Here is an 18647-nt window from a genome sequence, read left to right on the forward strand (position 1 = left end):
ATGCACATGTAAACAGGCATTCTAAGAGCACCAGCAGACATGGCTCATTTCAAGCAGGCACCAGCAGACAGGGCCCAGTCCTAGCAGCGACCTGGAGTCGTGGCACACTGCCAGCAGGCATCCGCAGAATGGACTCATTTCAATTCTGCTCATCGAGCACACGCCTACAGGGAAGAATCATTTCCTGCAAGCTCACACATATATATGGCTAGTTCCAGTAATCATTGCAGGTTGCTTCCACACCCAGGGCTAGTTTCTAGCAGGCCCCTGCAGACGGTTCAAGACGAGGTTATGAAAGCTCTCTAAACCGTGGCGCTTCGAAAGTAATGCTAAAGCATATTCAAGTGACCCAAAACGGGGAAAAATACATCTTTTGAGCTCCTAGACAGTCACACGTTTTTAATGCCAGGTAGGGTCCCTTTGGGCCCCTATCCATATTGGGTTGGGAGGTCAGGGTATGCTCACTTTGCCCCAATGCCCTTTTTTAGGTCTCGGCTGTAGATGGCACACATACGCTATCTCGAACAGAGACATGCTGTATCTAGTTCGTGGGCTTGCAGGCCGCCCGTAGGCTTGCTTTTTGCTGGCACCATTGTCTATTTTTTACTCTCCCCATTTGTGAAGGGCATGGATACGTCATTCCTCTTCCAGTGTTTAGCCTTCCCCGAGCGCACCGCCCAACTACTTTTGAACCAAGGTAGTGGCCAATTTTAGTCATTGCTTTGGGACTACTTTATTATTATTTAAATTTGTGACTCACTCCGCCACACATCAGGATCGCTGTTTTAATTAGTGGCAATTTTATAATCAGCCTCCTATACTGCAAACTGAAGTCTTTGCTTATGACATTTCGAAAAACGAATTAGACTAACATTTGTAAAAGTATTACCTTCTTTACCATGCACGTCAAAATAATCTTGCAAGCACTTACACTATGCACATTAATGATTGTAATTTCTATCGCCATGACAACGACGCCGATCCGGACTTCACCCTATTCCTCTACCACAGCGCATTCCTCTGTATTTGTAGATATGTTGCGTCTCCTGAATGTATTCCTATTTGAGAGCCAGCCTTTTCATAGCGGGGCTCCCACCATGAAATGGCTGGCGGTGCAAGAAATCATATGCTCAGCGGGACTGGGCTAGCCCTGCTGATCATATTGGATCGTGGCGCAGCCACGGCACAGCCGGTGGTCCTCCACTGCAATGACATTTACAGGCGTAATGCAGCGGGTGGACCGCTGCTCTCGTAATTAGGCCCTAAGCCAATTTTGCTACTTGATGGAAAAGTTTTGTGCAGATTCTTCGAATGGCACCACATTTATAAGCATAATACAAAAGCCATTTCAATGAAATGTCAGACCTAACCATGGCTGACTCCAATAGATATATATGTACATACACGTTTGCATTATATATATATATATTTTTTAAAAACAGATCTAGGGGACTGAGATGGACACTTGCTTTGCTCCCAGGTTTATACCTGGGATACTGGGAGGAACAAATAGTACATCGGACTGTTCGAGGACCACGCAGTCCTCTAGATCAGATACATTGATGACATTTTCTGCATCTGGAGTGGAACAAGGGAAGAGGCAGATGAACTGGTGAATTTATTAAATGACAACAATTTAAATTTGAAGCTCATCAGTCACATCCACCCAATTGAAATCAAATTTCTAGATCTCAAGATGAAGGTACGCAACAACAAATAGGAGAGTAAACTTTTCCGTAAAAAAACAGCCGGAAATAGCATACTCCGTGCAGATAGTTGCCACTCCAAGCGCCTCATTAAAAGCATACCTTACGGAGAACTACTTAGAGCAAGAACAAATTGCAACTCAGAAGAGGGGTTCATCAATGAAATGGCAGAAACGAGAGGCAGATTTTTTGAGAGATGGTATTCCCTTAAGGTTATTGACCAAGCATTCAAAAAGGTGAAAAATGTGAAAAGAGGAGATTTACTAATACCCATGAGTAGAATTGAGGAAGCTCAACCAGTTCGATTCATAACAGAATTTAGCACCCAAGTGTGGGAAGTGAAGAGAAGTCTCAATAAATTCTGGGAAGTGCTTAGAACAGATGAAACTCTATTCAAATCAGTGGAAATCGTGCACAAGAGATGTGAATCATTAAAAGACATGTTCTATAACAGTGTCATACAGGAGGAACAAAATTAGAGTACAGTACAGGGATTTTATGTCTGTGGCGAATGCAAGGCTTGTAGGCACAGCAATAGCTGTAAGGAGGTTAAACTCTCAAAGAATAAAAAAGCCCTCATCATAAGGAAACATTTGACATGTAATTCGGATTTTTGTGCATACTGCTTGAAATGCCCATGTTCACACTACTACATCGGTAGCACGAATCACCAAGCGAAAAAGATGATTTTGGAACATTTAAGAGCTATCGCTAATGAAGACAAACAATATCCGATAGCGAGACATTTCAAGGAGAAACACAACAAAGACACAAGCTTGTTGAAATTTTGCGTATTAGACAAAGTGTCGATATTGGAGGGGGGAGCAGCGAGACACAAACTTTACGCAGACTTGAATCCAAAATTATAATTATATATGAAACCATGTTCTCAATAGGGCTGAACAGGGACAACGAGTTAGCAGTACACCTTATAGTGTTGAATGCCAGCAGAATAAGAAAATGTTTATGTGAGTCTAGATGACTAATGGTTACTGTTTTTTAAATGAAACACTATTTAGGTCAGATTGATCTAAAACTGTATTTTTTATATTGTAGGGAATGGAAGAAAAGAAGGAAGGGATGCAAAAGAACAAATATATCTGGATAGGCCGATAAGAGAAGTTTGCAAAAGGGTTATATAATTTAGGGAGATAAGATACAGTTGTGTGATCCTTACATATGGAGCTGAATTATGTGAGGCCCACTTGGGTACAATGGGAACGGTTATAAGCAGTCCATAGAAATAGAATATTATGAAGCACCTAGCCCCCTGGGGCGGATTTGTTGTTTTGTGATTGATAAAAAATTGACCTTTTTCAATGAATTAAACCGATGTGACCTATGTAAATCTATATAAGGAACATACAATACTAATTGGGGGGGGTGATAAACAATGCCTTTTAAGAGCCAAAATTTAGGTTATGACCTTTCAAGATTGTATATGGGTTCTTAGCCCACTGGGGCAGTATTATAACCTGAGATAGAGGTGACATATTTTGTTGTACTTCCATTATATGACTTATACATCACGATTTTGGTGCAAACAATTAAGTGAAGTATGATTTATTATACTGTTTATAACACAGTAATAACAAGTTGTGACAATGATCAAAGAAGAAAAGCAACCTCTTGATTATTTAAAGATGGTTGCCAATGGGAATATGCATTGAAGTACTCCATGTTGTCCTATCTCTATGGTAGTGGGTAGGTCACATTTATTTATTAGTGGGTTGTGGTAAACGCTAATGACCGGTGATCAAGAAGCTAAGGCTTCGAAAACGTGTCGGGCGTTTTACTTTTTGCTGTAAAAAAGAAAATAAACATGCTAATTGGAATTGTGCCCTGGCTGCCTTTAATTTTCATGCCGTTGCGACTTCGCTTTGTGAGGAAGGATTATATGAATGAATATACAAAATTCATTCCCCAACAGTGTGTTGCACTTCATATTGCACACATGATTAGGCGTTCGCACCATGGACCATTGCCATTATGTGCCTGCTGATGTTGCCCAACTCCAGATTTTACTTGCATTTGAAGTCGCATCAGACCAGCCCAAACCCTGGACACACCTGGGGATCTATTCCTAGAATGCACCTGCACCAAGAGACCAATCGCAGCATGCACATTTAAAAAACTGTAATCCTAGAATGCCCACTAACCAAGGGATCAATCTCAGCATACACCTAGATGGACAACCGGTGCCTCGCTATAGGCCGCGGTGTTGGTATCACACATCTACACGAAGGCACGCAGCATGAAGCAGCAAAATACTCACCATTTTCTCAACGTTGACCAGCCCATCTAGGAACGTCTTGCTGCTCTCGTTTATAAATGTCAAGTCTGAAGAGGGTGACATCAAGGGGAATAAAGGAGAAGAAACAGTTAGAACTATGAAACACCATCCTTCCTGTAACCAACAAAGCATGCAGGTCTTGCAACTGTCAGACTTAGCCTGACCTGGTGTCTACGGAGCATCTGCATTGGGACATCATCACGGCTGAGATAATGTGAACATTTAGAAATGTCATGGTACATTTGGACGCGGACTACTGATTTAAAAAATCAAATAGTGACAAATGTAGTAAATAGTATATAAATAAATGACAAGGAAGCAGTTCAGTATTCTAATGCAGCGCCTGTACAGAAGCTTGTGTGTTTTGCAGGTAACTGGTCCTTTTTCTGCAGGGACTGACTCAGCATTGCGACTGTCAGATGTTTTTATGAGATAGCAACCAATGTCTGTAGGATGATACGTTCACCTGCTATTTACAGCTTTCCCAGGATGTAAGATCAGTTGCGCCTACAGCACGTAGAAGCTTTTAGTTCCTATGTCAGGCTAAACGCCTATAAAATCATGCGATCAATGGGAGCGGGTGATTGTGAGGGCATTGCAAGAAAAAAAGAAGTATCATTTGGGTAATCTGCTGGGATAGATGCGTTTTAGTTTGTTGTTAGAACTTGAGCCAATTTCCGATTGTCAGATTACAAAGGTTCTGCGTTCAGGCCTTTCCGGAAAGATTTTTTAAAAAGTTTTACCTCCTATCACCGTTTTGTTGGTGTTTTGGAACTGTCAATTACTTTTGTTGTAAAAAAAAAAAAAAACAACGTATGACAAGACTCAGATTTACATATATTGACAATCACATCTTAGGGGCATTGTAAGGCTAGATTTTGTGAGCTCCTTTTTTGCCTTATGTTTTGGTGACCACTGGTGAAGATGCGTTTCCGGCAGGACAGATGAGGTGCCAGACCAGTTTTAGACTCTGCCACTGTTCTCGCTCTTTTTCCACTGTCCATAGGTACTTTGTGAATTTTATGAAAGCGCCAGTGTAGTGAGCAAGGATGCCATTTTTGAGATCATTCAGAGTCCCGAACAGTACAGCATCTGGTTTCAGTAAGGAAAAGTGTAGGATTTCTGAAGGGTCAGGTAAAACCAACCTCTGAGGAGCCACCCCAGCAAGGGTTCTCCCTGACGGGCAGCTCAGGGCTTTGACCACAGCACCAAATCTTCACAAACAAGCATTCTTTGTTAAAAGGTCAAACAATTGGGAAAACTGGATTGGAGTGTTTTTTCCATATGGATGTTTGGTATTCAGATTATTGTTCTGTGGGTACATGGAGGCCTGCATCAAGCATTTAGTCTTAGACTTGTTTTAGGTTTCATGAATGTTGATCTATTCCTATGGCTGTAAATGTTCAAAGCTCTTTGGTACAAGAGGCTAGTAATGGAGGAGGATGCTGCCTGGACCGGCCTACCTTTAGCTAGGAGTAGGGGTGGACTGACCTACACTGTAATTAGGTAATGGTGCAGGGATGAAGTCAATCCTCACTCACCTTTCAGAATGAGCGGTACGAAGGGGATGACAGGAGGCCTCATCCTGGATATCACGTCTCTGTAGGTCTTGTGGTTTCTGCAAGGGTCCTGAGGAAGTAAGAGATGCAACATCATCATTGGCGACGTAGACAAGGGAGCCGGGCAATGCACAGAAGAAGCATATCACCTTTGACAACACTCCGCGCTGTACATGGGCCCAGTGGTACCAGTACCAGAGTCCAATGCGCACATACAGCCAGAACCCACTGGCACAGTATCCGGGGGCATACCAGGCACAGCACGCCAGGCCATTTCACATGGGATACACTCACTCTGGAAAATATTTGGATAACTGCTGGTACTCAGACCCCTCTGCCCCTGGAACGTAGGCACTGTGAACAGTACCAGAGTCCACTGCACACATATAGCCAGAACCCACCGGCACAGTATCAGGGGCATACTAGGCACAGCACGCCAGGCCATTTCACATGGGATACACTCACTTTAATGAATGTTAGGATAACTGCCTGGTACTCCGATCCCTCTGCCCCTGTGCACAGTACCAGAGACGCCTCTCACAGTACCCGAGCCACTCGCTCCAATAAGCAGAACTGCACAGTTACATACTCACAGTACCCTACTCAGTACTAGAACAGCTAAGGGGATTCCTGAGGAGGAAAGCCGGGAATTATAGCTCGCTAGGTTTTAATCTTTTGCTTTTAAAAAAACTCACCGCAGTACTTTTTCACATAGCCGGGCTACTCTACCTTCTGCACCGCAGCCAATTAGGAGCTGCTGGGGGGCACAGGAGGGATTTCCCAGTGCATAACACTGGCCGCCATCTTGGGGGGAATCTGAGGCAGCAGGCTAGTTTCTTGGCGCATTACCTGCCCGCACCCTATATAACTTGGACACGGTTGCCTGCGCAGTCACTAAGGGGATTCCTGAGGCGGAAAGCCGGGAATCATAGCTCGCTAGGTTTTAATCTTTTGCTTTGTTATACTTTTTAAAAAAAGTCATTGCAATACTTTTTCACATAGCCGCGCTACTCTACCTTCTGTACCACAGCCGATTAGGAGCTGCTGGGGGACACAGGAGGGATTTTCCGGCGCATAACACTGGCCGCCATCTTGGGGGAAATCTGAGGCAGCAGGCTAGTTTCTTGGCGCATTACCTCCTCCGTGGTGTATAAAATGACCCCGTCAGCTGGTACGCGCAGTGGACGCACGCAGCGGGCGCGCCGTTGGCGTGCCAAAGGAAGCCCGTCTGCGCCCGTCCGAGTCGGGAGGCGGAAAATGCTGCCCAATTCGCTCTGAAACCCTTGCCTGAGCGTTTCCTTTCTTATACAAGCAAAGCGTTATTGGAGATTAGAACTTTTGCTTTGAATAACAAAGGAGTGATAGCTATCTGCCCCATTAAATTTCCAGCAGTTTTAGAAGGGCCTGTAACCTGTAACATCTGTAAGTACCAGTGCTGTAATGAGGGGTCGGTCTGATTGAATACTCTGCAGATTGTTTGCAAACTCCTACGGGGCCAAGCTATATTCTATGCAATGTCAGATCCCTGGTAAAACATTCTACTGAAATCTGGGATATGCTGTCCACCTACTCCCCGGGCATATTTTTTTTAACAGAAACATGGCTAACCCTGCATAACTGTGGCAATTCCTGATAATTACAAGTTTATTCATTTGGATAGAGGAGGAAAGCTGGGAGGAGGAATTGGGCTAGCCTTTAAAGATCATATTAAAGCCCAATGGCTGGCTACAACCTGCAATGACGCAGTAGAAATGGGCATCTTTAGGGTTTCCATGTCGCCCAAGGCGACATGGGATGGAGCCTTACTCTATCGCCCTCCAGGACCGAAACTGAATTTTGTCACCTTTTGACAGAATTCATAGCCATGCAGGTTTTGGCCTCTAGCAATTTCATCTTACTAGGGGATTTCAATTTCCATGGAGAAGATATGGCGAGCTTAGATCCCACTCACTTGACTTCAAGCCTACTTGACTTGGGTTTACTGCAACAGGTCTGCGGCCCCACCCATAGTGCAGGCCACATGCTGGATATGATTTTTACAAATATGGAACACCTACATGTTCACTACTCGCGCTCTCTGATATGGACGGACCATTACTTGATTCTTTTTTGAAGCCTGCCTAATAATGACTGTCTTAATCGAAAGCCTCCCAATCTTTTAAACTCACAAAAGGGGAGACCGTGGCGGAAGATTACAGTGGAAACATTTAAGGAGACTTTCCCACGCTTTAACAAAGACTCTGAGCAGGGTCTGCAGGATACTTCCGCCAAGCTGGCTAGTTTCAACTCGGCTGTGGTACAGACCCTGGATGTGGTCATTCCCGAATGTAGAAAGAAACCTTCTACCCGACGGAAATCGGGCCCATAGTATTCAGGGGACTTAAAAATGGATAAATCTTACTGTAAAACCTTAGAACGCCGATGGAGAAGAACCAAAGATGAAGCGGAAAAACAAAGGTATAAAGCAGCTTTATCTTGCTATCACTATAAAATTAAATGGCTAGATGTACATTTATACAGTTACAAATAGAACAAGCCGAAACAAATCTAAGGCACTGTTTGATATCGTGAAGGATTTTGTCTCTCCTCCTGCATGTAAACAACTACCTCTTGAAACACAGGAGCTTTGCGACTCTTTAGCGACATATTTTCAAAATAAAATTTCATTAATCTAGGATAGTTTCCCTACCAGCTGCTCTGATCATACCAGAGCTACAGGGGGCACTGATATCTCCATGCAAGCGCATGGTTGTCATCTTAGGGATTTCGAAACAATCTCATTGGAGGATCTAAAACATCTAACTCCGACAGCAAAATCAGGTTCTCCAAGTGACATTTGCTCTCCCAGTACAATGGCTCTTCTCTCCCCCATCTGTGCTCTGCCAATCCAGGAAATTTTCAACTCTTCCATCGAAACGGGTTCTATTCCAACAAATTGGAAAGAAGCATATGTCCGATCAATCCTTAAAAAATTGACAGCATATCCGCATCTCTTGAACAATTATAGGCCAATATCCTTGCTCCCTTGCTAGGGAAGATACTGGAAACAAATATAAATAAACAACTGAACAAATATTTAGAGACAAATAACATCCTGGACCCTTCGCAGTCAGGCTTCAGGCCGGGTTTTAGTACCGAGACCGCCTTATTGGCTGTCACGGACTCAATAAGACAAACCTTAGATGAAGGTGGATCCGCAATTCTCATCCTCTTAGACCTCTCCGCAGCATTCAATACTGTCTCTCATCGACTGCTGTTGGAGAGGCTACAGGATTGCGGTGTTGAGGACATCGCCCTGAAGTGGCTAAAAAGCTTTTGGGCAGATAGAGGGAAAACGGTCATGTTGGGCCCCTATAGGTCCAAAAAGTTCCTGTTAGATAGGGGAGTTTCACAGGGCTCCTGTCTGAGCCCTATTCTTTTTAAAGTATATATGGCTCCTTTGGCCAAAATTGTCCGACCCTTTGGGTTTGAGATTATATCATATGCTGACGACACTCAGCTGATCTTCCCCATGGGTTCAAATCGGAATGAGGAGAGAGTGCGTTTTTTGGCTGGTATGATGGCCATCTCAAGCTGGATGACAGAAAGTTTTCTCCAGCTTAACCCAGGAAAACCTGAGTTTATGTTTTTTGGAAGAACGAATAATCTCAGCATGGCCGATTGGTGGCCTGCCCAGCTGGGGACGGCTCCCAAACCCTCACCTTCAGTGAGGAGTTTGGGAATTCAATTGTATGACAAATTAACCATGAAGGATGATGTTAAAACCATCATTGGCTCTTGCTACTACAGCCTTCGCCTCCTTCGCAGAATTATCCCATATCTGCCAGTGAAACATCGCAGAACAGTGGTCCAGGCGATGGTGGTGAGTCGCTTGGACTACGGGAACGCCCTATTGACAGAAGTGGGTGAAACTCTGATAGCGAAACTTCAAGTCATCCAGAATACTGCGGGAAGGATGGTTTTAAACCATCCTCCAGGATCTCCATCGCTCCCACTGCTCAGAGAACTTCACTGGCTTGCAGTGAAAAAGAGATCATTCTTTAAGATCTGCTGTTTCACTTTCAAAGCCATCAATGGTGCAGGTCCCGTCTATTTACAAAAGTAACTCTGTATGCAGTCCTCCTACCGCAATTTGAGATCAAATGCTATGGCTTTGTTAAAGAGCCCTCGTATTCGACGCATTCATTCGGGGGGCAGAGCTTTCTCTTATATTGCTCCTAAATACTGGAACTCACTACCAGAGCCCCTACGCAAATGTCCCGCCTATTTGATCTTCAGGAAACAACTCAAAGCCTTCCTATTCTAACCTTTCAGCCTTTGATACTCCTCTCTCTCTCCGGTATCCTTCACCTTAGCAGCGCTGAGATGCACCTGGGTGAGTCATGCGCTATACAAAAGGTCAATAACATAACATAACAGCTCCAAATAGAACTAAAATGACTCTGCACAAAGCCAAGATTCCGGCCAGCACTTGGGCAAGTATGCGCAGTACACTGATCACTGCAAACACGTACATACCCTAGACCAGGGGTACTCATAGTACGGCCCGCGGGCCGGTGGCGGCCCGGCAAGCCTTCCTTGGCGGCCCGCCGGACCTTGCAGACATGTACCAATTTAAAAAAAAAAAACTCAAGAGTTTTAGTAAACACCGGCGGTTGATGCAGCCTGACTCGGAGAGGCTCTGCTTTAGGGGGGCTGGGAAATTCCAGCCATAGAGTGGAGCTGCAGGGGCCTCAGAAGAGGTGAAACAGAACAAAGCCTCATTAACGATTTAATGGTCTTTTAAAGACCTGTGAAGTGCTCCGGCTGTGTGCGCGCCAGGCAAGCTGACTCATCCCGGGCTGCCACAGAGGAGGAGAGGGGGGGGGGGGGGGGGGGTTGTTGGACAATTACAGTGATCAGGACAAACCCCGTGGCTGATTGAACCGAGCCACTTGGAGATCACTCTGCGCAGCCTCGAGTAGCATTTGTTTTATCGACACTGAAGGGATGAAAGTCTGAATCAGCCCAGCCTTATTTGGAATCTCTGCCCTCCGGATTACACCTGATCTCTGCTGCAGTGGTCCAGCCAACTCTCGTGCACCCTCTACATTAGGGAGTCACTAATAATGTGCTGCAGATTTTGGGAAGGCTGGGGAAGGTGGTTCGATGTGTGCAGCAAATAGCTCTTGCTTTTCGTGATATTTCTAATAGAATTAATACACCTTGCCTAGACAGAGATAGGGAGACAGAGATGGAGAGAGGGGGCGAGGGAGGGAGAGACAGAGGGAGGGAGAGTCAGGGGAGGTTGAGGGAGTGAGAGAGTCAGGGGAGGGCGAGGGAGGGAGTGAGAGAGGGAGGGGGAGAGTCAGGGGAGGGTGAGACAGAGGGAGGGAGAGACAGAGGGAGGGAGAGACAGACAGAGGGAGGGAGAGACAGGGGAGGTTGAGGAAGGGAGAGAGGGCGAGAGAGGGAGAGTCAGGGAAGGGAGACAGAGGGAGAGCTAGGGGGGTGAGGGAGGTAGAGAGAGGGAGAGTCAGGGGAGGGAGAGAGAGAGAGAGTCAGGGGAAAGAGAGGGAGGGAGGGAGGGAGGGAGAGCCAGGGCAGGGTGAGGGAGAGGGAGAGTGAGTCAGGGGAGGGCGAGGGAGGGAGAGACAGACGGAGGGAGTGTGAGGGGAGGGAGGGAGGGAGAGTGAGGGGAGGGAGGTAGAGAGAGGGAGAGTCAGGGGAGGGAGAGAGAGAGAGAGAGGGAGAGTCAGGGGAGAGGGAGGGAGGGAGGGAGAGCCAGGGCAGGGTGAGGGAGAGGGAGAGTGAGAGTCAGGGGAGGGCGAGGGAGTGAGAGACAGAGGGAGGGAGAGTGAGGGGAGGGCGAGTGAGGGGAGGGCGAGGGAGGGAGAGACAGAGGGAGGGAGTGTGAGGGGAGGGAAGGAGTGTGAGGGGAGGGAGGAAGAGAGTCAGGGGAGGGAGAGGGAGGGAGAGAGAGAGAGAGTCAGGTGAGGGCGAGGGAGAGAGGGAGAGAGGGTGAGTCAGGGGAAGGCGAGGGAGGGAAAGAGAGTCGGGGAGGGAGAGAGAGGGAGAGACAGGGGAGGGGAGGGAGGCAGAGGCATAAGGAGGGAGGGAGACAAAGGGAGGGAGAAAGAGGGTGAGAGGGAGAGAGAGAGGAAGACAGGGAGAGAGAGGGAGGGAGACAGTTAGAGAAAGGGAGGGTGACAGTTAGAGAAAGGGAGAGAAAGGGAGACGGAGAGAGGGAGGGAGACAAAGAAAGGGAGGGAGACCAAGAGAGGGAGGGATACAGAGAGAGGGAGGGAGACAGAGAGAGGGAGGGAGATGGAGGGAGGGAGGAAGTGGGAGGGAGTGAGGGAGACAGAGAGAGAGGGAGAGAAAAAGAGAGGGAGGGAGAAAAAGAGAGGGATGGAGAGAAAGAGGGAAAGAGACAGAGAGGGGAGGTAGAGAAAGAGAGAGGGAGGAAGACAGAGAGAGGGAGGGAGGGAGACAGAGAGAGGGAGGGAGACAGAGAGAGGGAGGGAGACAGAGAGGGAGGGAGACAGAGAGGGAGGGAGGGAGGGAGACGGACAGAGAGAGGGAGGAAGACAGAGAGAGGGAAGGAGACAGAGAGAAGGAGGGAGACCGAGAGAGGGAGGGAGACAGGGAGGGAGGGAGACAGGGAGGGAGGGAGACAGAGAGGGAGGGAGACAGAGAGAGTGAGGGAGACAGAGAGAGTGAGGGAGACAGAGAGAGTGAGGGAGACAGAGAGAGTGAGGGAGACAGACAGAGAGAGTGAGGGAGACAGACAGAGAGAGTGAGGGAGACAGAGGGAGTGAGGGAGACGAGAGAGGGAGGGGACGGAGAGAGAGAGTGAGAGGGAGGTAGAGAAATAGAGAGAGGGAGGGAGGAAGAGGAAGAGAGAGAGGGAGGGAGACAGAGAGAGAGATATGTGTGTATGCTCGGTCTGGTGGCTCAGTGGACAAAGACATCCGCTGCCAGGGCCTGTGTTCAACCTCATGGTCACAGTTTTTTTTTTGTCTCTAGCCCCGCCCCCTCTCTCACTGACCACGCCCCCACCGGTGCGGCCCTCGGCCACAAACTACACTGTAAATTTGGCCCCTTAGAGAAAGTTTGTGAGTACCCATGCCCTAGACTATTAAAACCGTGCAGGGAATGCCAGCCACAACCCAGCCTGCATCAACCCCATGCACAGAAAGGCGCTGGAGGGTGCCTGATCTGTGGTAAACAGCTTCTTATTTTGGACAGTTTACAGAGCCCTAAATTGGGGACAGATTTTTTTTTAATATACAGGTAGAGAACTACAGCCCCTATAAAGTTCTCTTTCAAAATGGACAAAAGGTCAAGTAAGTGTATTAGAGGAGAGATGATCGTGTCCCATAAATACACAAACAGACAAACTGAATGTGAACCTGAGCTGCTCCTCAGCCTTCTACCGTCAGAAGCATACATTACTGGAATCACGTGACGTCACGGTACTGTTCCATCTATGAGCTGCACTAGTGAAAGACTATTTCCACCGCTGTGTCAGAAGGTACAGTGTGTGCAGGAGCGCAGCTTCCATTTCTGTGAAAATGAGATTTTATTGGTATATCGCTCTATTGCTTTTTTTGGCGCCTGTGAAGCGCCCAGCTCGAGCTGCAGAGCTCAGTAGATCAGGAGAATGTGTAGTTTTGCACACTTTCATGCTATGGTGAGAAAGCCTTGCTTCCTGTGATATATTCTGGTAGAGTCCCCAGAGGGACCCAGGGCTGAGAAGGCTCTTCTTCCTGAAGGTTGGGGCGAGCAGGACATCTTTAGAGCTAGAGACAAGGTAGTTTCAGTAATTTGCATGCACAAGAGTGGGAACTAGCTTCATATTCATTTATGTTGAATTTACTTCGAGTGGGAAATGAACTGCTCCTGGTTATCCCAATTACAGTTAAAATACCAAAGAAAACTGACATATTTTACTGCCAAAAATATGCTGAGCTTTGGGGTGAACCCGGAATCAGCTTTCGCAGCGGTAAGCTTTGGGTAGACGCAGTCGCTAAACCCAGCGGCAATGATACAGGAGTAAGTTATCCTACATGGATCTGGCCATGCTCCTGCAATTACATTTTGTTTGTGGCTGGTGTTATTTTATTATTTTCTAGCAGTAACTTATACTACATCAGTTTTGTTTCAACTACAAAGGCACATAATCTGTTTTCCATTGGATGCATACCCTACCACCTAGTGGTAATTATCCATAGCAGTATTTACATCAGTGGTACTTTTCACAGCAATATAGAACTACAATCCTACCTAGCAGTAATCCTACTGTAGGTTTATTGTTGCTGGAGCTGTAATTAACCGCTGGCATTAATTTATATGAATTAAGGAGACGGAGGTTAGCATTTTCTTGAGTGTGTATTATGTGAAACACCTGAGCACTGTATCATATAGTACATTTGTATAATCAGTATTAGCCACTACAGAGTTGGACAACACCTCCCCTTGCCTGTAGTAAGGCTTCTTTATGGTGTTTTGAAATGCTCATTTGTTTTGATTTGCCTCTATGTATGCATTTTAAATGTGATTGAAGCATAAGCTATTTACAGAAAAAGTACTTGTAAGGAACTATGCATTTTTACATTTTGGAAATATTTAGATTTTTTTGTATCGTAGAGATGTTTATTATCAGTAATTATTATGTTGTGCGTTTCATATCCCTTCAGCATTATACAATCTGTGTGCTACCTATTTTTACTAGGATTATGATTTATAGACGTCAGCCCAAAGTACACTTTATTTTTAATTAAAAACCAATGTGAATTCCAGCAACTTGGAATGTGTAATCAAAAGTGAGCGGCTGAGTGACAAGGGAATGGCATTCAATGCATACTCAAGTTAAATCTAAAACTCTTCACCAGTGGTTCTGCAGTAAAGTTTCTCATAGGTCACCAAATGGTGCAGAGAACAGAAGTACTGTGAGCTAGCCAGATGCACCTATCAATTGAGCTATATATAATACACACATTAACTATAAAATTAATAAACCACATTCATAAACCATAATACAAAAACAATAAAATAATAAAAGAAAGAAAACACGATACAACTAAAAATAGTATTAACCACAAGTAGTAAAACACAGAAACACACTCAAAAACACAAACATAAAAACACTCACTCTCTTCCTTTCTTTTTTTCTTACTTACTGGAGAATGTCATCTTGATACAACTCACCGTAAAGTTCTCAAACTTCCGAAAGAGGTTCTTAAATTTTCCGGGCATTTTCTTTAAGAAAAAAAAATGAAATATCAAAACTGAAATGAAAAATTGATTTAGAATTTGAAGAGATGAAGAATGAAGGATGCATGAATGCAAGGGTGATGACATCACAAATCTGCTAACCCATGCTTCTGAAGTCTGGCTTATTCTAAGCTCCCATGGGATACAGGGTTCACACGGCCTATTAATCTGTGGTTTTAAGCCAGTATGAGAGGAGGAAGGTGTAGAATTCGAAATGAGTGACGTGGGACGGTAGCCAGGAATGATGCGTGAGAGGCATGGGAATGAAGATGAAAGAGTAAGGAACTGTAGGAAGAAACTATTGCCGCATGGAGGTTAAGAGAGGAGTGACACAAAGATGCACCTGGAGACAACTGAGGGTAAAAGGAGGCACAATGAGGAAGAATGACGCATGTGGGAAGTAAGAAAAAGTGGGTCCTGGTGAAAGTGTGTTTGAAAGTCCATTGTGGCATATAGGAGAGGAGGGTGTGACACATGGGCAAGTAAGTAAGACAGGACTGGTGCAGTGCTTCTATATACATACTGATTACATCCACCATTCTAGTTTCGGAGATGAATTTCTCCTAAAATCTCCCTATACCGCTGAGGCTTCCTATCAACAAAGAAATATACCCTGTGGCCAATCACTCCCAATATAGAGCCCCCCTTTAAACCTTTTCTGTCTCATAAGACTTGCATCTATTCATCAGTCCGTTCAGTAGTCTGAGAAATGTAACTAGCAAGACCTGGTATCTCACCTACTCCGGTTAATTTCTATTCACCGCACCCCAGGGTGAGTATCAATTCTCTAAGTGAACCCGTCCCTCTTTTAGAGTTCTCCGCTATACTAGTCACAAAACCATAAAACCCTCAAAACACACACACTGAACAGCCTACCTCCCAGGTGAGTCGCAGACGACTGACTGCAGCATTGTCAAGACCCATGACAACAGCGAAGAAGGACAGCATATCCTGGTTTTGCTTGCATCTGTAGGTAGCGAAAGCAGCACAGGTGAGTACTATGCAAAAAGACAGAAATGTGATGTCTTTTTCTAGCCTTTTTCGTTTATATGGAACTGCACAGAGACTGTAAAGCACTAAAGAGGGTGTGGGGAAGATGAGATGACACATTAACTTCACAATGCAACAGGTGGCATATTCTACCATGGGGGGTAGGGGTTCAATCAACAAGATAATGTTTCACAGATTTGGGTACTGCTAGCTAGATGCGTGACTACAAGAAACACTTGTATTACATTTTGCAGTGTTCACTTACATCACAATAGAGAGAACACAAAATAATTTGCGGTTTCGTTCCTTGCAAACCAGAGTTGTCCAATTTAGGTCCACTGATCCGGCCCTCCATGTTCTACTCTGTTAACCATCGTACACTGATTACAAGTATGTATAAGAATTTAACCGGACAAATGTCTTTGTTGTCCGTATATACTTTGAGTTTAGGAAAATAAGGGGACATCCCTGGAAAAGGAATTTATTGAAGCAATGCCCCTTTTCAAAACACTGATAGTTCATGCAGCGTGGAGCAACCATGCACCCCATAAACCTGGGGAAAACCACACCTTAATGTCTACGCAGACTACCGGATAGTAATGAATCAAAAGGTACCAGCAAATATACAGACGCGCCCAATTAGGGCGCACATCCGGATCCTGATTATTCTCCGATCGGGACAAACAGAGAAATTAAAGTGAACATCTTTGGTGTTTTTAGAAGCAAAGAGCATGACAGATAACCTGGGAAACTGGAATTCAGTTAATCTCAAATGCAGCGACAGATATCGACTAGTCATGAGTTTAAATTCACTCGATATAAATCGTCCATCAGTAATACTGAAGTAATACTGAACACTGGAGGCGTTTTGAAGTATCCGCTATAGCCCAGATACATTTTCCTCATGCTTTCCTTGCATTGCCTTCAGCTTTTCTATGGGATTTAAAAAAATGCATATCCATTTTTATTATTTGTTGAGATCTATATGTGATCTCATGCTGAAAGAGGACCATTAGATTGAATCACCCAAAAAATATATGGAACAATAAAGACAATGGTCGAGTTGCATTGTTTTTATATAGTTCAATCTCTGTTGCTTTATTGATGCAGTAAGTAAACAAATTATGCGTATAATAAGTAGTGTGTAAAAATGAAGCTCTTTTATTTAAATAAAAAATGCATTGGGAAGTAAGCAGTGTATAGCATGAACGACCTTGTGACCCTAGAAAAAAACACCAGAAGCCATATCATGGCACTCAGTGTTTACAAAATGAAAATTGACACATGTCACCTACAAGATTAGTCAACCCAAAGAAGCAAACTTGCATCGGAGGTTGACTCGATAGATGCAAGTCAGTAGACTTTGAAAAACCTATGGGTTCTTCAAAATCAAAATATCTATATCTGAAAAAGAAAAGAGCACTCAGAACTGCAGAATTAAGTCCGAATGCAGATGCTACTTACCAGTATGCATCTGTTCTTGGCATGTAGGGCTGCTGACATTCATATCTGTGCATAGATCGCCGCCTAGTGTTGTGTCCGGATGATTGCACATTGTTGTCCTGGAAGAGTCTTCGAAGTATCACGATATAGGTGGCTCCTCCCCTGGACTACAGTGCGCATGGGCATCGACTCCATCCCCAGATTGTTTTTTAGCCATTGTGGCCGAGATGGAGTGAACTCAGTGAATGATGACCATGCCATGAAATGATATGTAAACACTGCAGCTGCTACAGGCGCCGGGGAGGAGGGCGGGCGATATGAATGTCAGCAGCCCTACATGCCAAGAACAGATGCATACTGGTAAGTAGCATTTGCAGTTCGAGGCATGTGGGCTGCTGATTTCATATCTGTGCATAGAATACATAGCAGTCCCTCCATTAGCGGCGGCCGCCCGTGCCAGCTGCAGCAGTTTGGAAAAGTGTCTTGAGAACAGCCTGTCCTACAGCTGCCTGCTGTTTAGAGTGCACGTCTACACAGTAATGTTTAGTAAATGTATGTGTGGTAGACCATGTGGCTGCTCTACATATGTCCTCCAAGGGAATGTTTCCAAGGAAGGCCATAGAGGCCCCCAACTTTCTGGTGGAGTGGGCTCTTGGTGGAATTGTAAGAGTGCGTTTTGCCTTTGCATAGCAAATCTGAATACATTTCACGATCCACCTAGCAATACCAGCCTTGGAAATAGCGTTACCTTTGTGGTGTGGCGCAAAGGCAACGAAAAGCTGCTTAGTCTTTCTAAAATCCTTGGTCCTATCAATGTAATACATTAGGGCCCTTTTAACGTCAAGGGTGTGGAGCATCCGCTCCGCTAGTGACTCAGGATTTTGAAAAAACACCGGCAACTCAATTGTTTGGTTTATGGGGAACTGAGACACAACCTTGGGTAGAAATTTAGGGTTAGTGCGGAGCACTACCCTGTTAGCATGAACCTGGAAGAAAGACTCTTGGATTGTGAGGGCCTGCAGCTCACTAACCCTCCGTAGTGATGTAATTGCTACTAAGAAAGCCACTTTCCAAGTCAAGAACTGAAGTTCGCAAGAATGTAGTGGCTCAAAGGGAGGACCCATCAGTCTTATAAGAACCACATTGAGGTTCCATTCTGGAGCTGGTGGAGTCCGTGGTGGAATGACTCTTTTGAGTCCTTCCAGAAATGCTTTGATAGCAGGCACTTTGAAAAGTGAAAGGTGCTGTCTATTCTGAACGTATGCGGCCATCGCAGACAGGTGAATGCGGATGGAAGTATATGCCAAATTACACTGGTACAGATGGAACAGGTAACAGATGATGTTCTGAATGGAAGCATCTAGTGGATTAATGTTGTGGTTTGCACAATAAATGACA

At 45.2% G+C, this 18647-nt stretch overlaps 1 protein-coding gene across 1 annotated transcript in view; it reads right to left on the reverse strand.

Moving 5' to 3' along the window:
* RAPGEFL1 (Rap guanine nucleotide exchange factor like 1) overlaps positions 1-18647 on the reverse strand; it is a 267731-nt gene that overhangs the window by 39576 nt on the left and 209508 nt on the right. Inside the window, exons 10-13 of the mRNA XM_086924240.1 lie at positions 15693-15783; positions 14751-14801; positions 5541-5628; positions 3982-4046 (exon numbers count right to left, since the gene is read on the reverse strand). Of these exons, the coding sequence (XP_086780366.1) occupies positions 3982-4046; positions 5541-5628; positions 14751-14801; positions 15693-15783 (295 nt within the window). The remainder of the gene's footprint in view (positions 1-3981; positions 4047-5540; positions 5629-14750; positions 14802-15692; positions 15784-18647) is intronic.

Source organism: Lissotriton vulgaris, chromosome 5 (assembly GCF_964263255.1).
Source record: "Lissotriton vulgaris chromosome 5, aLisVul1.2, whole genome shotgun sequence".
NCBI lineage: Eukaryota > Metazoa > Chordata > Amphibia > Caudata > Salamandridae > Lissotriton > Lissotriton vulgaris.